This window comes from Chelmon rostratus, chromosome 17 (genome assembly GCF_017976325.1).
Source record: "Chelmon rostratus isolate fCheRos1 chromosome 17, fCheRos1.pri, whole genome shotgun sequence".
Taxonomy (NCBI): domain Eukaryota; kingdom Metazoa; phylum Chordata; class Actinopteri; order Chaetodontiformes; family Chaetodontidae; genus Chelmon; species Chelmon rostratus.
Genome location: NC_055674.1, coordinates 8,937,765 through 8,954,364, shown reverse-complemented (window position 1 = coordinate 8,954,364; position 16,600 = coordinate 8,937,765). Strand labels below are relative to the sequence as shown.

At 41.0% G+C, this 16,600-nt stretch overlaps 2 protein-coding genes across 5 annotated transcripts in view; one reads left to right on the top strand and one right to left on the bottom strand.

Moving 5' to 3' along the window:
* Positions 1–281: 281 nt before the first annotated feature.
* Positions 282–6,684, bottom strand: qtrt1 (queuine tRNA-ribosyltransferase 1). 2 transcript variants are annotated; one of them, XM_041956368.1, is made up of 10 exons: positions 6,548–6,684; positions 4,684–4,892; positions 4,483–4,551; positions 4,241–4,379; positions 3,941–4,135; positions 3,077–3,215; positions 2,895–2,970; positions 2,659–2,768; positions 2,172–2,256; positions 282–925 (listed from the first exon to the last, which is right to left on the bottom strand). In XM_041956368.1, the coding sequence occupies exons 2-10, from the start codon at positions 4,789–4,791 to the stop codon at positions 773–775; spliced, it is 1,074 nt and encodes a 357-aa protein (XP_041812302.1). In that variant the 5' UTR covers positions 4,792–4,892; positions 6,548–6,684; the 3' UTR covers positions 282–772. The 2 variants fall into 2 exon arrangements, with proteins under 2 accessions (XP_041812302.1, XP_041812301.1); XM_041956367.1 differs by lacking the exon at positions 6,548–6,684 and having other exon boundaries at positions 4,684–4,982.
* Positions 5,202–16,600, top strand: part of dnm2a (dynamin 2a) — a 30,256-nt gene continuing 18,857 nt past the window's right edge. For all 3 annotated transcript variants that reach the window (XM_041956364.1, XM_041956363.1, XM_041956362.1), the window contains exons 1-5: positions 5,202–5,666; positions 13,121–13,194; positions 13,420–13,569; positions 14,723–14,926; positions 16,475–16,573. In XM_041956364.1, coding sequence (XP_041812298.1) covers positions 5,506–5,666; positions 13,121–13,194; positions 13,420–13,569; positions 14,723–14,926; positions 16,475–16,573 — 688 coding nt within the window. In that variant the 5' untranslated portion in view covers positions 5,202–5,505. The remainder of the gene's footprint in view (positions 5,667–13,120; positions 13,195–13,419; positions 13,570–14,722; positions 14,927–16,474; positions 16,574–16,600) is intronic.

Genomic DNA, 16,600 nt, shown 5'->3' with positions numbered 1-16,600 from the left:
TGATGAAGAATAACAATGGACAAGAATGATTTGATACTATTTAGATGAATGCTGACTTTAGTTTGTGAATAATTCAGCAGTGTTTTGTGCACTCCTACATTTTTGCTCATGTGCCTGATCTTACTGTAATCAGCTGTTATTTACTCTATTAGGAAACTTACACAGCATATCATTCAGTTTTACAGCCAGACTTGGCTGTTTTTTGTCTATCTTGCCCTCTGGTGGTCATCACAACAGCACACAATCTGTGGCGAGCTAGATTCATTGATCTGTTCAAACAGTTAGCCGACAACTAACACCAGAATATATTTATTAATACTGTGCCTTTGGCAAAAATGAAATGTCTCTGTAATGCGCTCAGGCACAAGAAATAACAAAAAAAAAAAGGTTGACAGGAAGGGAAAACATTTCATTTCAAGTGGGTGGGCCGAGCTGTGTAGCCATGGTAACAACAAAAAAGTGTCTGGGCATATCAGAGGAGATAGTTCGTGTGTTTCAAACCTCATTTAAACCCCATTCAGTCGCACATTATCATAACGTGTACTCTAAAGACAATTCGCAGAGGCTGAGTAAAGCAGGTTGTTGCAAAAGACCATCAGGCTTTATCCCTTCAGATCAAAAGCCATTTTCCACATCACCAACAAAACTGGCAATGCATTTACAAAAATAAACAAAAAGTAGAAAACAATCTCCCATAAAAAAGGAATTTAAAAGATATAAAATTCTTCGGTCACTGTTTTGACACTTAGCCCCCACAGTTTCCTTCCAGGTTCTATTCCAGCGCAACGTTGACGGAGGCGAGAGCGTCTACGGCCCAGCTGGGGTACAGGTCGCGAGAGGGATACATTCGCCTCATGAATGTCTGTATAAACTCTGGGAATCGGCCTTCCACAATGCTCTGTCGCACAGAGCGCATCAGGGTGAGCTGCAAAGAGAAATGCTTGATGAATCACAGGAAAATAATGTGATTATTGATCTCCAGGAGGAAATCATCTTCTCCTCTGCGTTGTAGACGGCGGGTCAGCTACAGGTCAGCATCCTCTGTGTAAGAATGTTTACTTAATGCTATTTACCATGGCAACATTTCAGGGAAGCTGGAATGTTTCACTGCAATTAAATACTCGTTGTGACATTTCAGTCTGGATCAAAGTGCTTGAGTGACAGGCCAACAGGCCCACTGACATGGACATCCCGAGAGCCACCCTGCTCGTGCAGCTTCAGTGGGAAAATGGAAAGAAAAATCTCAGAAAAACAAACAAATGAATGTGTTGCATAATCAGACAGTAACTGTTATGCTCTTTTAACGTGAACATTATGTTTTGGGACACATTTGTCACAAGGAGACCCGTCATTGTTTTGATAATGCCAGCATCAAGGCCAGTTTGTGCCACTTTGAGGTACAGTGAGTGCTGAAGGATTAAATGATGGTGACTGAGGCGAGGGCCTAGTCTGAATCATGTCACATGCATTTGCTAAGTTCCACATCTTTTGGCTTTCTGTCAGAGCAATTAGACTTTGAAACACATTATGTAAATGTATGTCTTGGGTTGATATCGCTCCATGGCAGGGCTGTAGATACAGGACACTAATGAACTGATAAAACACAACCAAGACACCCATCCAGTAAGTGTCTTTTAGATACACCAGCTCATTTAAAGCAAATACGGAAATCAGTGAAAAAACATAAATAATAATAATAATAATAATACTGTAGTAATTTGAAGCCCCAGGGATGAAAATATAAATATAGCTTTGATGCTAATGTTAATTAATTTGAATTATATTCAGTTTCCTTTTCTAAAAATATTAATAAAAACACGTTTAATGGAGCAGGTCATATCTACTGTACATGTTTTTGCTTCAATGTTGAATTTCACATTCAGACGATTTTATTTGAATTTGACAGGAACAGCACTTTTAGCAGCATTTTGATGGACATTCATTCTTTCTTTTTCTTTTCAATTGACTGGGATATGACAGCAGCAACAATGGAAGTTATAATGAGTGCAATAAAAAACGTTTGGTCATCATTTTGGTCCAATTACTTACAAATTTTCTTTGAGATAATTTATTTAGTTAAGAGTTAACATGTTTTTGGATGTTATCGAATCTTGAGTTAATCTTGAGTTATGATGTGATGTTGACTGTTCTGAGACATTTCCAATACTGACCTGGTAGGCAATGTTATGGATGGTGATGTGATGCATGGCTGCAGTGTCAGTCTTGAAGAGAGCGTGGAGGTAAGCCCGACTATGTCTGAAACAGACAACAGGCATATTATTGGCATCTCACCTTCCAGTTATGTCCAGTTTTATAATATAGATAAAATGGTACTAAATGTCTAAACACCAGGATGCAGTCCACTGGCACCAAACTGTAGCACTGATATAAATGTGCCTATCCATACATTCATAGTATCCTCCTCTCACAACACACTCTTTCTGCAAGCATTTAAGGTTGCTGTAAGTCTACTCTGGCGTTTTATGACTGAGAAATTCCATCACTGGAATACATAAAACAAAATAAAAATCAAAAGTCCTTTATAAATGCCAATATTTCTTCTGATGAGGGAAAAGCTTTGACAAACCCAAGAGTAAAACAACAAGAAGAATCATTCGCTAGGCTTGCACAATGATCTTTTGCTCGTTCTTGACTTACCTCTTGCAGGTGGGACATTGGCAGTCTGGGTCTATGGGCTGGAGGTCCTTGGCATACTGCTTATGTTTTACTTGGAGGGATCCCCAAGGCACCAAGGCAGAGCCAAACCTCTGAGGTAAAAGAAACATGACATGTCAGAAATACAGCAAAAAATCAGATTTTGTACTGGAATTAAGTATAATTGCTGAATGGCCATTTAAAAGTGATTATTAGTGTGGGAGGTGAAGATAGCTTACTGCAGTGCGGGTGGGGAACACGCAGTCAAACATGTCACATCCCAGAGCTACACACACCACCAAATCCACAGCATACCTGCAAGCACATGAGGGCCACACATGCTCTTATGTCAACCTATTAACCATAAAGCATTTAACGCCACAGTTCTCGGGAGATATTTTCATCACACAGGCGAACGTACCCGACACCCATTAGATATCGAGGCTTTTCTCGGGGCAAGTGGTCAGTGCTCAGTGTGACCATCCGCCAGAAGTCATCCTTCTCTTCTCCTCCACTCAGGCCGCCAATGGCGAAACCGGGAACATCACGTTGAGTCATTGCTACCAGAAGGGAATAAGATAAATAAAGTACACATTTGAACCCTTATCATCAACGTCTCACAGTCAAACTGGCTAGTTTACAACTAGACCTGACATTAAAATGTGTAGGTGCATGTCTGCCTTCCTCGCCGACATACAGATTGTGGCCAAAATCTTGGCACAATATTCATGCTCAGTAACTTTGACAGGAATTATCTTGTATTGCTGTATTTCTCTTCACATCCTGACACTTTGAGCAAGATTGTAAGGTCCACCTGTTGCACCTGTTGGGTTCACATATGCTTCCTAATTTGATCAGTATGTAAAAGCGAATTTACATTCATGATACATGGACTGGAGAAACATGTAAACTTTCAAAATAAAGGTGGGTTGAGTCATTCTAGAGAAAGATTGTTGATACTGCCATCTCTCCTTCTTCACAATGCTAGTACCCAATAGCCAGATTTCTTGTCTCTCTCAAGAGCATGAACGCCACCTGTTGCTGGAAAAGTGTTGTGTGGCTCGATCCAAACCACTTTGTTCGTTTCCCATTTATGGAGCCAGCGCTGTTTAAAAAGAAAAAAACTGATTTTTTTTTTTCAGTGCACACACGGAAAGGACAGCTGGCGAGCTGTGAGCAGACTTTCAAGGCATTTAAACATGTTCTTAGGCTCTATCCAAATATGACCAGTACTCCCACATGTTTTGTCAATACCAGCTATATAGTGATAAAAAGGACATTTTACCATCTAGACACGCCTTGCGCAGCTCTGCATTTAACCCTCCCTGGATGATGGCAAAAAGGTTCTGTTTGTCAGGGTTTTTATTGGCTACTATGCAGCGGTCGAGCCAGCGAATGGATCTGTGCATTGCCTCCTCCACCCGTGGTCCTGTCACGGTACTGCTGACCACATCATCCAGCTGCATCATGATGTCTGACCCTGGAAGAAGATAGAGAAACACAAAGATGGTGTTGATGGATGGAATTGAGGGGAATTTGTCACTGATATTTTAAACTGATTCTAATTATTCTACTCCTCGCATACCCAGGCTGTTCTGTATGCTGATGGATTTCTCAGGACTTAGGAGGATCTCTTTGCCATCATAGGGGGATTTGAACTTTACCCCTTCCTCAGTGACCTCTGAGAGTTCAACAAGAGACACCATCTGAAACCCACCGCTGTCCTACAAGGAGAGGAAAGTGAAATACGAGACTTCAGCACAAAGATCTACCTATCCCTTGTACTTATGTACCTGTGATTAATTAATTTGGGAAAGCTTTACTCACAGTTAAAAGATTTCTCTTCCAGTTCATGAACCCATGTAAACCATTGGCTTTCTCGATCAAATCAGGACCCTGCAGCCAGTAAAGTTGTAATGGAATTTAACAGAATAAAAAGGAACATGTACAAACAAGTTGTCAAGCATTCGAATCGCAACTATTTACGTCAAAAGAATCCTGAGAAAACGGAATCATAGTATTGCCTACCGGTCTCATGCCCAGGTGGTATGTGTTTCCAAGACAAATCTGACACCCAAGACCCTCCAGCTGATCCACAGTGATTCCCTTCAAAGTTCCCTGTGTACCGACAGGCATGAAAACCGGTGTGCTGACGGCGCAGTGTGGCAATATAAGATCACAAGCTCTTGCTTTTGTCACCGGACACTCAGCAACGATTCGCAGAATGAGGGGAGAAGCTGCAGACAGAGATTTCTTTAAGGACATGTTGTTTTGGTTGTTTTCTGACGCATTTGTATCAGCTCCACATTCTATGGCGGCGGCCATGTTGCACTGAACATGTGACATGAAACGGCTGAAATTGTCAATTGCGTTGACCAATCAGGAATGAGAAATTTGTTTAGGGTGACGAACACGCCTTTTACATATCCAATCAGAGTCTTAGCTTGACGGAGGGGCAGCAAAATTAGCCAGTAAACCACCTAGTTTTACAGACAAGAGGCGGGTGTATACTCACCGGTTTCGATCGGATGTCGTCTACCCTGACCGGATGGTGTTTGCGTAGAGGAAGTTTTGTTTTGCGAGTTTTCCGTCCGTTTCGACTGACTGAGTATTTAGTTAATGCGCTTAAAAGAACACGAAATGATATTAGTGTGATTAACATTGCCGGTAACCGCTCAAGTGTTCAAGGAGTGAATAAAAGCCTGAGCTGTTTGAAGCGGCGGAAGTCAACACTTCAGAGTAACCCGAGAGCACCTTGCTGCTAAGCTAACGTTACCTATACAGTTAGCGCGGCTAGCGTTATCTTCTGGTCTGTGTTGTGTTGAAGGGGCTCTACGAGCTAACGAAGCCATGGGGAACCGGGGCATGGAAGACCTGATTCCCCTCATCAACAAGCTTCAAGACGCTTTCAGCTCCATTGGCCAGAGTTGCAATTTAGACCTTCCTCAAATTGCTGTGGTCGGTGGACAGAGCGCTGGAAAAAGCTCAGTCTTGGAAAATTTTGTTGGCAGGTGAGTAATTGTGGTTAATTAAGTTTACTATTGTTATTATCTGACAGATAACATAGATTCTTGTCTGGTCTAACACTCTCAAACGTTGTTTTTGAGCGTCCAGCAGGTAAGATACGTTAGTTACTCGAACCTGTACGTAACGTCACTACTGAGTTACGGCGTAACGCACTATGAAGTCGGGTTTACGAGTGCGTAACTCAAGTCCGTAACGGTTACGCACTCTTAAACCTGCCTTCAAGTGGCATCAGGTTAAACAACCTGATGTAGATGCGCCTTTTACATGGCAAACTAGTGGTTTTAAAAATGTTTTTATGACGTTTTTTGTACTCAGAGCTCAAGTGTAGGCTTTCAAGCTTTTACCAAGGCAATCTTGAATTGATGATTTATACAAAAGTCAGTTTATGTTCTTTACTCCAATGTTTTCAATATTTCCAATCATTTCCAATACTTTGCACAACATCTATGCCTTCTAAAGCTGTCAGTAAATATATTTTGTACCTGCTTTCTTTACACCCTGATATTTTGAACATGACTAAGGCCTTTTATGAAAATAATTCTGTGCCACACCCAGAATGTCCCAAAGGATTTGCATTCACCAGTAAATGTAATTTGGTCTGTAGCTCACAGCTGTTGATTAGAGTTATATTGGATCGCACAATAGTTTGTTGTGAGATCCGGATGTTCATCCTTTCATATGAGGGAATACTGCCTCTACTGCTTTATTCTACTGGAATCCCAGTAGAAAAAAGCAGTAGAGGCAGATCTAGCCACCTCCTTTCTTGAGAAATGTGGATTTTTGCAGTGCATCTTATATAATACTTCGCTTTTGGCTTTAAAGCAGTCTTTCATCAAAAGTCTGTAACAGACACAACTTCCCTTACCATCTTCCTCTTTTGTTACTGTTTCTGACAAAACTTTCAAAATAAAGGAAATAGGCTTGAGGTTTCTCCATTGCCCATGGTGTGAAGGTCAAGCTACGGTGCTCCTCAACGGGCTGGTCCTGTTGTCTTCTCCCACATCAGCTGCGAGTGAGATCACCCTGCAGATAAAGAAACAAAACAGTCTCGTTCTATAGTAGCTTGTTTAGCAGGTTTCCTCTCCATTGAGAGACGCTCAGTGTGTGTGTAACCCAACCCACACAGGGATCGCACAATCACACATATACATGCAGGCTAGCCAGCCAGAGAGGAGGAAGTACATTGGCTATGAAGATGGCATGCAGACAGGCCTTTGGTTATAAACACACTGGCGAGAGCATGTCGTAACTGCTCTCAGGCAAGAACACACACGCAGATTAGGCTACCACTCAGTGTACATTAATTCAGATGAGTGGGAATTTACACTTTGAAAGCACTTGCCACATATCAGCTGTAATTAACATGAGACATTTCATGGTGACCTCAATTTCATTGTGTGTACAAGCCTTGCACTTTCTGCCTGTTCAGAGGACTATGCATATGCTGAAAACTTACACAAGCACCTTGCAGATATGCAGTGACTTAAACACGTGTAAATGTTCATCTTTTTATGAAGTATGTGAGTGGTGAACTAGAAAGTAGAGTAGTGCTGTACTTTCTATCTACTGTTCTCTACTTGCTGCTGTTCAGTTGAACTTGAGGACCAAGAAGGTGACACAGTAGAAGTGAAACTCGTAGTTACAAGGTCGAGTTGTACTTCAGTCTCAAAACACCTGGGAGGTGCTACATATCTCTATAGAAACAGGCGTGCTTATGTTGAAGTGACTCATTGTTGATCTAAGGGCTTGTTTGAGCCCAGGAGCAGCCAATATGTAAACCTAATACCAAGAATTTCAGTCTGTTCAACAAAATTATGAGTGTTGTAGAATAATTTATTTGCAAATTCTCTGTGGTTGCAGCAGACTTGAACCCTGAGCAAAAAGATACTTTTACTGTCAGTAATTGTTGCTCTATGGTTTCACCAGTGGCTGAGGTGTTTTTCGTTTTCTTCTTTTTGTCATGTTGTGTGTGAAAGCCTGGCTTCATCCCTGTGCCCCTAGGCATGAAAATAATTCCTCTGTCCTTTTCTCTGGTGCCAAAGACAATAGAAATAGAATCACTTAGTGCTGAGAACAGAGTTTTCAAATCATAGACTGTGTGACTCAGACTCAGAGAATAAATGCTCCTCCTTCTCTGTCTCCCGCCTGAACTCCATGCTGATGTCATGATCAATTGACTTAACTTACCCCTTCACACTCTGTCACTGGCAAATGTTCTGTTGTCATAATATGCATGTCTGTCGTTACTGAGTTTCTGCTTTACATTTCCTGGCTCCAGCGTAGTAAAGTAAAGCGAAGGTAGGGCTAGACCACAATTGCTGTGTAGTTAATGTCTCTTAGTTTTCAACCGTCAGATGTGTTTGAGTTTTCTCACTGTGTTGTGTGGACCCTTCTTGTTCATGTGATATTGGCCTCTGTTCATTCCAAGTTTGTTACTAGAGACCAGACCACATTGGCTGGCTGGTCTACATTCTTTGCTAGACAGAAGCTAATCAAATCACTCAGGCTCAACAACCTCATGTGTTTGTGAATGTTTCTGTTTTTTGGTAGAGGCGTGCGTGTTAGGGGTGGGCGATATGGCCAAAACTTTCTATCATAGTATATGTAATTTTAAATCATGGTAACACTATTAAAGTAATTGCCCTGTAAATTCAGTTAAGAACCCCTAAACCACTATTAAAGTTGCACCCTTTTTACCAACAAGTTCTTCTCCCTCACTTTGGGTTAAAGGGGAAACCTCTTGCTCTTCTGCGGTAGTTGACAAACCAGCTTAGAGATACATTTTTGCCACCAACTGTTGCCTTCCAGTCTCTTGACAATGTGGTAAGCAGTCATGCTGCCCAAATTACGTTACCTTGTGAGGCAGCTGGATCTGCAAGATCTCGTGAGATCATGGAAGAATCCAGCCCTGATTTTTTGCCCCAGATATATAGCAGAGACGAGACAGAAAGGATAGTTCCTGTGATGGAAACGGCATTGCCACATTTCTACCAGTGGACAAATTTCTACCATCTCATAGTGTGTATGTCTATGAGTTCTTGTCTTTGCATCTGATTTACATTAATGACAACAAGAATTGAGCCTCAGCGTTTGACACCCAATAAAACTTTTTTCATGACAGATGCAGGTGTAACCAATAATAATCATAATAGCTGCATTCCAGTCAGGCCATTAGTTATAAAGGAACCATTATCCATGTTATTAGTGTGCTAGTTCTATTGTAAGTCCAAATGTCCACAATGAAATCGGTCCAGGATGGTTATCTTACCAGAAAAGCCATCATATGCCTGTCTCCATTCATTGGAATCTCTAGACTGTTTTCCTCTTGATTAGCTGGTTAAATGCCACCAACAGCTGCTCTGAAACAAACAACAAAGACATCAAAGGAATATAAAATTAACTGTATAACATCTTACAAGATGATGAAAATAATTGTTATGGGAGACAAGAACTCAATTTGATCATTTATGCTGAATTATATTAATCTTAACTTTTCAGTTAAGTTATTTTACTGGCCTGTTAACAGTTTCATGCATGCCTCATTGGATCATAATTAACTCTCAGTTTAGAGATGATGATCAGGCCTGTGTCTCCCGTTTTGGCTGTGTTGTGATGTGATTGTCCCAGTGGAGACTAAACATGTCATATCTAGCACTGCAAGCTGGCCTGGGTGGAGGTTGTTATCAGATTAGTGGCAAGTAGATGACTGAGAAGCAAGTTTTTAAAGTATGGAACAGTTGTTCTAAGCTGTACTACCTTAATTAAGAACTTGTGCTTTTCCTTGATACAGAGTTAAATGTGTCAGCCTCGCTCTAAATCTGTGCCAACTTTATCTAAATATGACCATTTTAGGTAAAATGCACTGTGACTATTTCCATTTGTAGCAGTGAATTTGCTCCAGGATGGTGGCATGGATGTATATAAAGAAATCGGAACAGAAATGTCCACCAGTCTGGATGCTGGTGTATAGCACAGTGGACATCCCTGTGAGAAAGAAGTGTAGACAGCCAAGTGACAGAGAGCGAAGGGATTTTCCACTAAGCAGTTGGATTTCGGTGGTGCTTGAAAAGGCTTTACTGCCTAGTGATGCCTCTTCGTACCCACAGTGACGGACTGTGGTGCGGGAATGCGGGTAGCCATAATTATATGTTCATTGCCACACCAGAGACCCACAGGATAAGTCCCACCAAACCACGAACACATTTTTGTGTATTGCATCCTCCCGTGAGAGCGCACAATGACCTCAGAGTTTCACACACCGGTTTCCATGTTTGAAAACGAGCTCTGCCAGGCCTCTGTAGACTCAAGGAAGACCAGGATCAGCTGTGGCAGTTGCTCTGCCAGTTTGTAAGAGGCAGAGGCTGTTGGGGCAGGCAGACAGGGGGAGGGGAGTTGGCTCTCCCATCCTCTCCCTGCCCTACTCTCTCTTTTGCTTTCTCCTTTGATAGAGGGAGGGAGGCTCACAGACTGATGCTCTTTGCTTGGCCATCCATAATGCATGACATGATACACAATCTGCTCAGCTTCGTCTATCATTTACAGCGCATCAATAATGTAATTCTGGCCTCTTGCTTCCTTTCAATATGCCACTACTATTTATCCAATTCTGTCTACGAAGACTGACTGGTTTGATTCTGAACTTTCTTTATGTCTTTTCAGAAGAGAATTTTTGAGCAAACAATTTCTTAGTGTATGCTTTAAACTTCATTGGCACTTTATTTTATTGGTGTGAATCTTTGACCGGTGGCCACTTGCTAACTTGTAAACTTGGGCTGATGAATACAGTGACACTTTCTTAAAAAGATAATACTTTCTGTTAGCTCAGCAGTATCTTGCTGCCATTTTCCATATCCAGTCTGTTTAGTTTATCCTTTCCCTCAGCCTATAGACATTGTTCTTTATCTCTAACTCCCTCCCTCCCTTGCTCCTGTTCCTCATCCAGGGCTTTCTATACTGTCCGCCATGTGGACAAATGGCTGCATGCTCCACATTATGTGCATGACACAGCACCAGTGCTGAACCACAGACCTGTGGATTTTTGCTGATGTAAGGAACATCCAGAACGTTCCCCACTGATTCACCACACACCACAGTCTAGGAAGAGCGGGCAGTATGTAGTATGGCAGCTCCTCTCTTTTCTCCTGTTCTGTGGCTGACACATTGCTTCCAATCTGAAGTCAGCAGGCAGCCTGAGCACCTCCATAGTCCCCTCAGGCCTGTATGTCTGGCAGTAGGGAGGAAAGGGAGAATGTGGGTTAGTGACATGCTCAGCTCTGCTATGATTGTTCCAGGACTGGGGCTGGTGATTGCCACCAGATGTAGTGTGTTTGCAGAGCAGCAGAGGGGCCTTCAGAATCGGGAGGGGAGTGCAGAAGACTGGGTGGAGGAGCCTTGTCTGAGGGCTGACTAAGCAACTTTGGCTATGTGGTTAGAAATTCCTCAGGTGCCCTGTCACTTTAAGAAGAACAAACAAGCCAACTGTGAGAAAGCTCTCATTGCTTCCTATAGGCTGGTGTCTAATAATAATAATACACTGTTGCAACAATAGCACTTGACGTAGTTTGTTCACTGCCATCTCATGCTTCATTCATTGTGCAATTAAGTGTCATGATAAAGTATGTTATCAAGAATGTAGGCACAGCGCAAGATTAAGGCGCAGGCTTAAGGGTCGTGTGGCTAAGGCGTTATCATCAGGATATCTCTTGGGTTGACATAGTATCGGCTCACACGAAAACTAACAGTAGCCAGCTGAAAACATGGGCCTTGCCTGTCCTTTAAAGTCAAGCAGTTTGATTGTTGTGTTGATAGAAAAAAAAAAAAACATGTAAACATTAAAAAATGTTTAAACCACCAAACCTAATTTTCTCCTCAAATTGAAAATCTGATCATCAAGATGTGGATGACGTGGAGTGGCGTGGTTTGTTTTTGGCCTGTTGACACAGAGCCTGTTTACAGTAAACAGCCAAAAGTTTAAAACACTGTTTTGGTGTGAAAACGATTTGCTTCTACATAAGCATTTCCATGTTGTTTTATAGAGACCTCTGTCCACAGTAAAACTCCTAAAAAAGACTGAATCTCTCTAGCAAACAGCAAAACTGCACGTCACCACTAATATCTGGTAAGGACTAGGACGCTGTGCACATCATTATTTCACAGTTAGGACATTGTCTAATTAAATCAGCATAAATGCAGGTCAGTGACAACAGCTGTGCTGTATGATCAGCTATATCGGCTTTTAAATGCGTGATTATATAAACATTTAGATGAGAGAAAATAGCATTTTTAACATTGCTGCCCTCCTGTGACTAGGCTGCATCCACAGCCGGTTACTATGCCGAGTGACAGCCTGTTACGCGCCCTCTGTGGTCACCTCTGTTCTGTTTTAACGTAGCAAAATCAACAATATAGTTGTTCACATTTCACACAGTTTTTGTCTTTCTGTTGTCAGACAATAAAAGGAATATGAAATAGTTATTTGTTGTTTAATCACAGCCAGTAAGACAAGATAAGATAAGATAAGATAAACACTACATGTTTACCAGCATTAATTTCCAAGCTGCTGTGCTGTGATAATAAAATCCTTACTTTCTAATGGCGGGGTCGACAAAATCATCATAAATCAAGGTTAATGACAACAATCTGCTGTGTATTTGGATGCGCGTTTAAAATGACTGATCACAGAGAATGTTAGAAGCAACTAAAGGTTGTCTTAAGGTCACTAGCACACAGTCAATGGGCCATTTTGGACAAGCTCAGTTTACAGCATAATATATTAAAGATTTGTCTACAAATTTAACCATAAGTGCCTATGGACTTACTCTGAATTCGTGTTCCCGTGGATTTTGTTTGAGATATAACATCAACATGAGCATCATTTGAATGTATGCTTTTCGGCTTTGAATCAAAAAATGTATTCATATCCTAGTAAAATCTCCACGGTGCTGCCGTGATGTCCATTATTCACTGTCAGTGCAGGATTTGTCCGTAGATGAGATTATCAGTCTTTTTAGTTTAGCATAAGGAGAGACTTGTTCAAAATGATGCAAAATGAAGTGTAATATATTGGGAATTCTATTGTAGTGTGGATTTTCCCCATTACAGCAGGAGCAACAGCAAGAGTTTGTGTGCCTGAATTGATCTCTGAAGCTCTACTGATGACAGAAAATGACTTTGTCACATTTGATTTGTGGTGAGACAAGTTGGAGGCGTGAAATTTCCCCGTGCCCATCAATTTACCACAGGCCATGCTGTGTGGAAATGGACATTGAGTGTAATAAATAATTGAACATTGCCCTTTGTTTTTTTCTCCCTCTCTTTCTCTGTTACTTACTCAACATGTCCCCTCTTGTTTTGATTACCTTGTTGTCATCCCTTTTTACTGCCTGCAATTGTGGTATTTATTTTTCTTCCTCATTCCCTGTCTATCTCTCTCACTCAGGGACTTTCTTCCACGTGGATCAGGCATTGTTACCCGTAGACCTCTCATTTTGCAGCTGGTCAACAATAAAGCAGGTGAGTGTGCTGTTCCTGTGCACAGCTTCATCCCCGTCTCCTTTCATCGCTGCTATGCATACGGCCTCTCTGTCACAGTGCCTCAAGCTAAGCTCACTATCTGCTACCTTCATCCCTTTAATTTGATATTCTCTCTTTATCTGTCTCCACTGCTCATTCTTTTCCTTTGTGCTTTTCTCTCCCTCTTCCCTCCCCTTATGTGCGTCCCTTTGACCCTCTGTGTAGAATATGCCGAATTCCTGCACTGCAAAGGGAAGAAGTTTGTGGATTTCGAAGAAGTGCGGTCGGAAATTGAGGCAGAGACCGACAGGATAACAGGCTCCAACAAAGGCATCTCTCCTATCCCGATTAACCTGAGGGTGTACTCCCCACACGGTAATTGACACAAGTCTTATTGCAAAGCACACACTTTGTAAACATGTAAAGTAAATTTGCATGTTATATGACAAGCTATAACATATCTCGAGACTATGAATTTGTCAACCGTCAGAAATTTTCCCTAGCTGTTTATCCTGTGGTATCTATCATTTTAATATTTCTGGTTGCATTAGATTATAATAATAGTATTATACTGAATCAATATGTTGAATTCATATATTTAACTCACTTGATAAACCAAAAACAGACATCACATCGCATTTGGTTGTATCCATAAATCATTTCTCAATTGATTTTTAAAAAAAATGAATGGCTGTCACAAACATCGATTCATCTGGTTTTAGGAGATATCAGAGGGAATTCACAAATGTCAAGTTTGACATTTTCATTTTTATTTCTTTCAGTAAATGTAACACTTGTAAGTAATGAAACTCAGAGGGTGTTCGTTTTTATGAAGTAAAAAAACAAATTAGACTCAGATTTACAACAGCAAGAGTCTGCCTAGTCAAGTGACACAAGATGACAGCTTCCCCTAACACCACAAACACCCATCAACATGTTAAATTGAGGCTGAAAGTGTAGATGTCTGGTGGTGTTTTTATTGAAAAGCGTGGAAAATGAAGTTGACACATGCATAAAAATACGCAGGACTGTATTTATCCTTAGCTTAGCTTGTAAAAGAACATATTACCAACACTATGAATAGGCAGTGTGGTTTCTAAACACTGTGATCGCTCTTTCATTGAGAAAAATCTTGATGAAACGAACATGTTTGTCTCACATCCATTACAAATGGGTTTCCATTTAAATGTTGTATCAAATTAATGATGTCTCAAATTAACCTAGATATTCTGCTTTGTAAAAAAAGATGAATAGTTATGCAAACACATTTTTTTCAATAAATGAGTTATACATTGTCAGTTAAATTTTTTTTATATAGTGCCAAATCATAACAGAAGTTATCTCTTGGCACTTTTCATATAGAGCAGGTCTTGACTGTACTCTGTATTTTATTATTAGAAAATATGTAGGCTTGTTTTGTTATGAGGATGCATTCTGCACTCAGGTATCCTTATTATTTGCTTCAACTGATGGAAAAACATCTTTTTTTGCATTTCCCATCATTATGACTTCTGTCCATGCGACTCAGTGCTGAACCTGACCCTGATCGACCTCCCGGGAATGACTAAGGTTGCTGTTGGAGACCAGCCTGTAGACATCGAGCACCAGATCAGGGACATGCTGATGCAGTTCATCACCAAGGAGAGCTGTCTGATCCTGGCCGTCACCCCTGCAAACACTGACCTGGCCAACTCGGATGCTCTGAAGATTGCCAAGGAGGTGGACCCACAGGGTAAGCATGTAGCTTTCTAGTAGTTCAGAAGTCTAATAGCCCTTTTCCATACGCGTGCTGGCTTGGCATGACTCTGTGTGTCTGTGTCAGCCCAGCACAGCAGGGATTTGCATCTCCAGTACAACAGGGCTACTTGCTCGAAGGTGTGTCTTGAACCAATGACATGCTCTGTTTAGTGCTGTTTACTATTGCACTGTGGAACAGTTGTAGGTAGCCTGCTACTTATCATCATGGATTTTCAGGTTGTTGTTATGATTTTAGCTATCCTTTTTTTAACCAGTCTCCATTGAGGTTAAAATCTTTTTCAAGAGTGACCTGGCTGAGAGGGCAGCATGAAAATTGTTAGAACAATAAACACAAACTATACAAACAAACAAACAACAAACTGTCACACGTTACAAAAGAACACAATATCTAGTTGAGATGCAATACAAGTTCAAGGACAATAAAACCGTAATGATGCAAAAACAGGTACAATTTTGAAAACCATTTCAGACAAGATTTAAGAGCAATCACATTGAGCAAGAGTACTATTTTTTTCTAGCCTTTAATAAAAGTTACTTAAATTCCTCCATAGTAATCAACGCTAACAATTCCAGGTCCTTCTGTACATTATTAAAGCTTTTTGTCCCTAATTCTGCTAACTCTGGACACCAGCATCTGTGGAATATTGTTAGAGCCATGGTCATATTGATATTGTTTTTTACAATAATTGCACACAAATAAGTAGGAACCAGCCCAAGAGGAGATATGTAAAAGTCAACCAATGCGAAAGTCTGCAGACATACAGAGATGGCCATTTAGCAGTAGCATACAGAGTAAAGTGGTGTACAAGATTTCCACAACCAGTAATAAAGCATAACGCACAAAGTTTCACAGTGTCCAACTTCTTTAGGCACGGGTCAGATGCATTCATAAAGAACAGATTACCGTAATCCAATATATTTTTTAAGAAGTTGCCAAAGTCAAATGTTTCCTTGTCCGGAAATTTCTAAATAAGAAATTTAAGTAGTTTGGCACGTACTGCTTCTAGCTTGAAAAACAGAGACCGGATGATTGAAACTGATGAAGTGTCTGCTTTGTCTGGCACGCTTTGGTCCGACTCCGGAGATGGCCCGTAGCACAACTTGGTGCATTTAAACTGGTAGTGGAAATGCAAACCAACAGGGCATGGGTTGACTTGGCATGGCCAAGTGCCAGTGGAAAAACCCTGAAAGAGCAGGCCTATCAACACAATGTGACAGTCTGTTTTTTCTTATGCTATCCCAAGAAACATAAAAATCACATTTGACACAGAGTCTCATGATATCTATTACCCCTCATTTAATCTGCTACTGCTATTTGGTCAGTACTTCGGTCTCTAGTAATCTTTTTAACTGTTTTGCTGTAGGCATCTGTTAGGAAAAGATCAAAGATAGTTCCATAAATGTTTTCTATATCAGTCCTTTTGCCCTCTCGTGGTTTGTAAGACATGGAGGAGAAAACAAGATGCTCAGAGGAAATAAAGCTGTTTGAACTAATGTAGTTACACTTTATAATTTTGTGCAGGTATGCGTACCATTGGCGTTATAACAAAACTGGACCTGATGGATGAAGGGACAGATGCAAAGGACATCCTGGAAAACAAACTGCTGCCACTGCGTAGAGGTGACAAATATTCACACAATCACACAA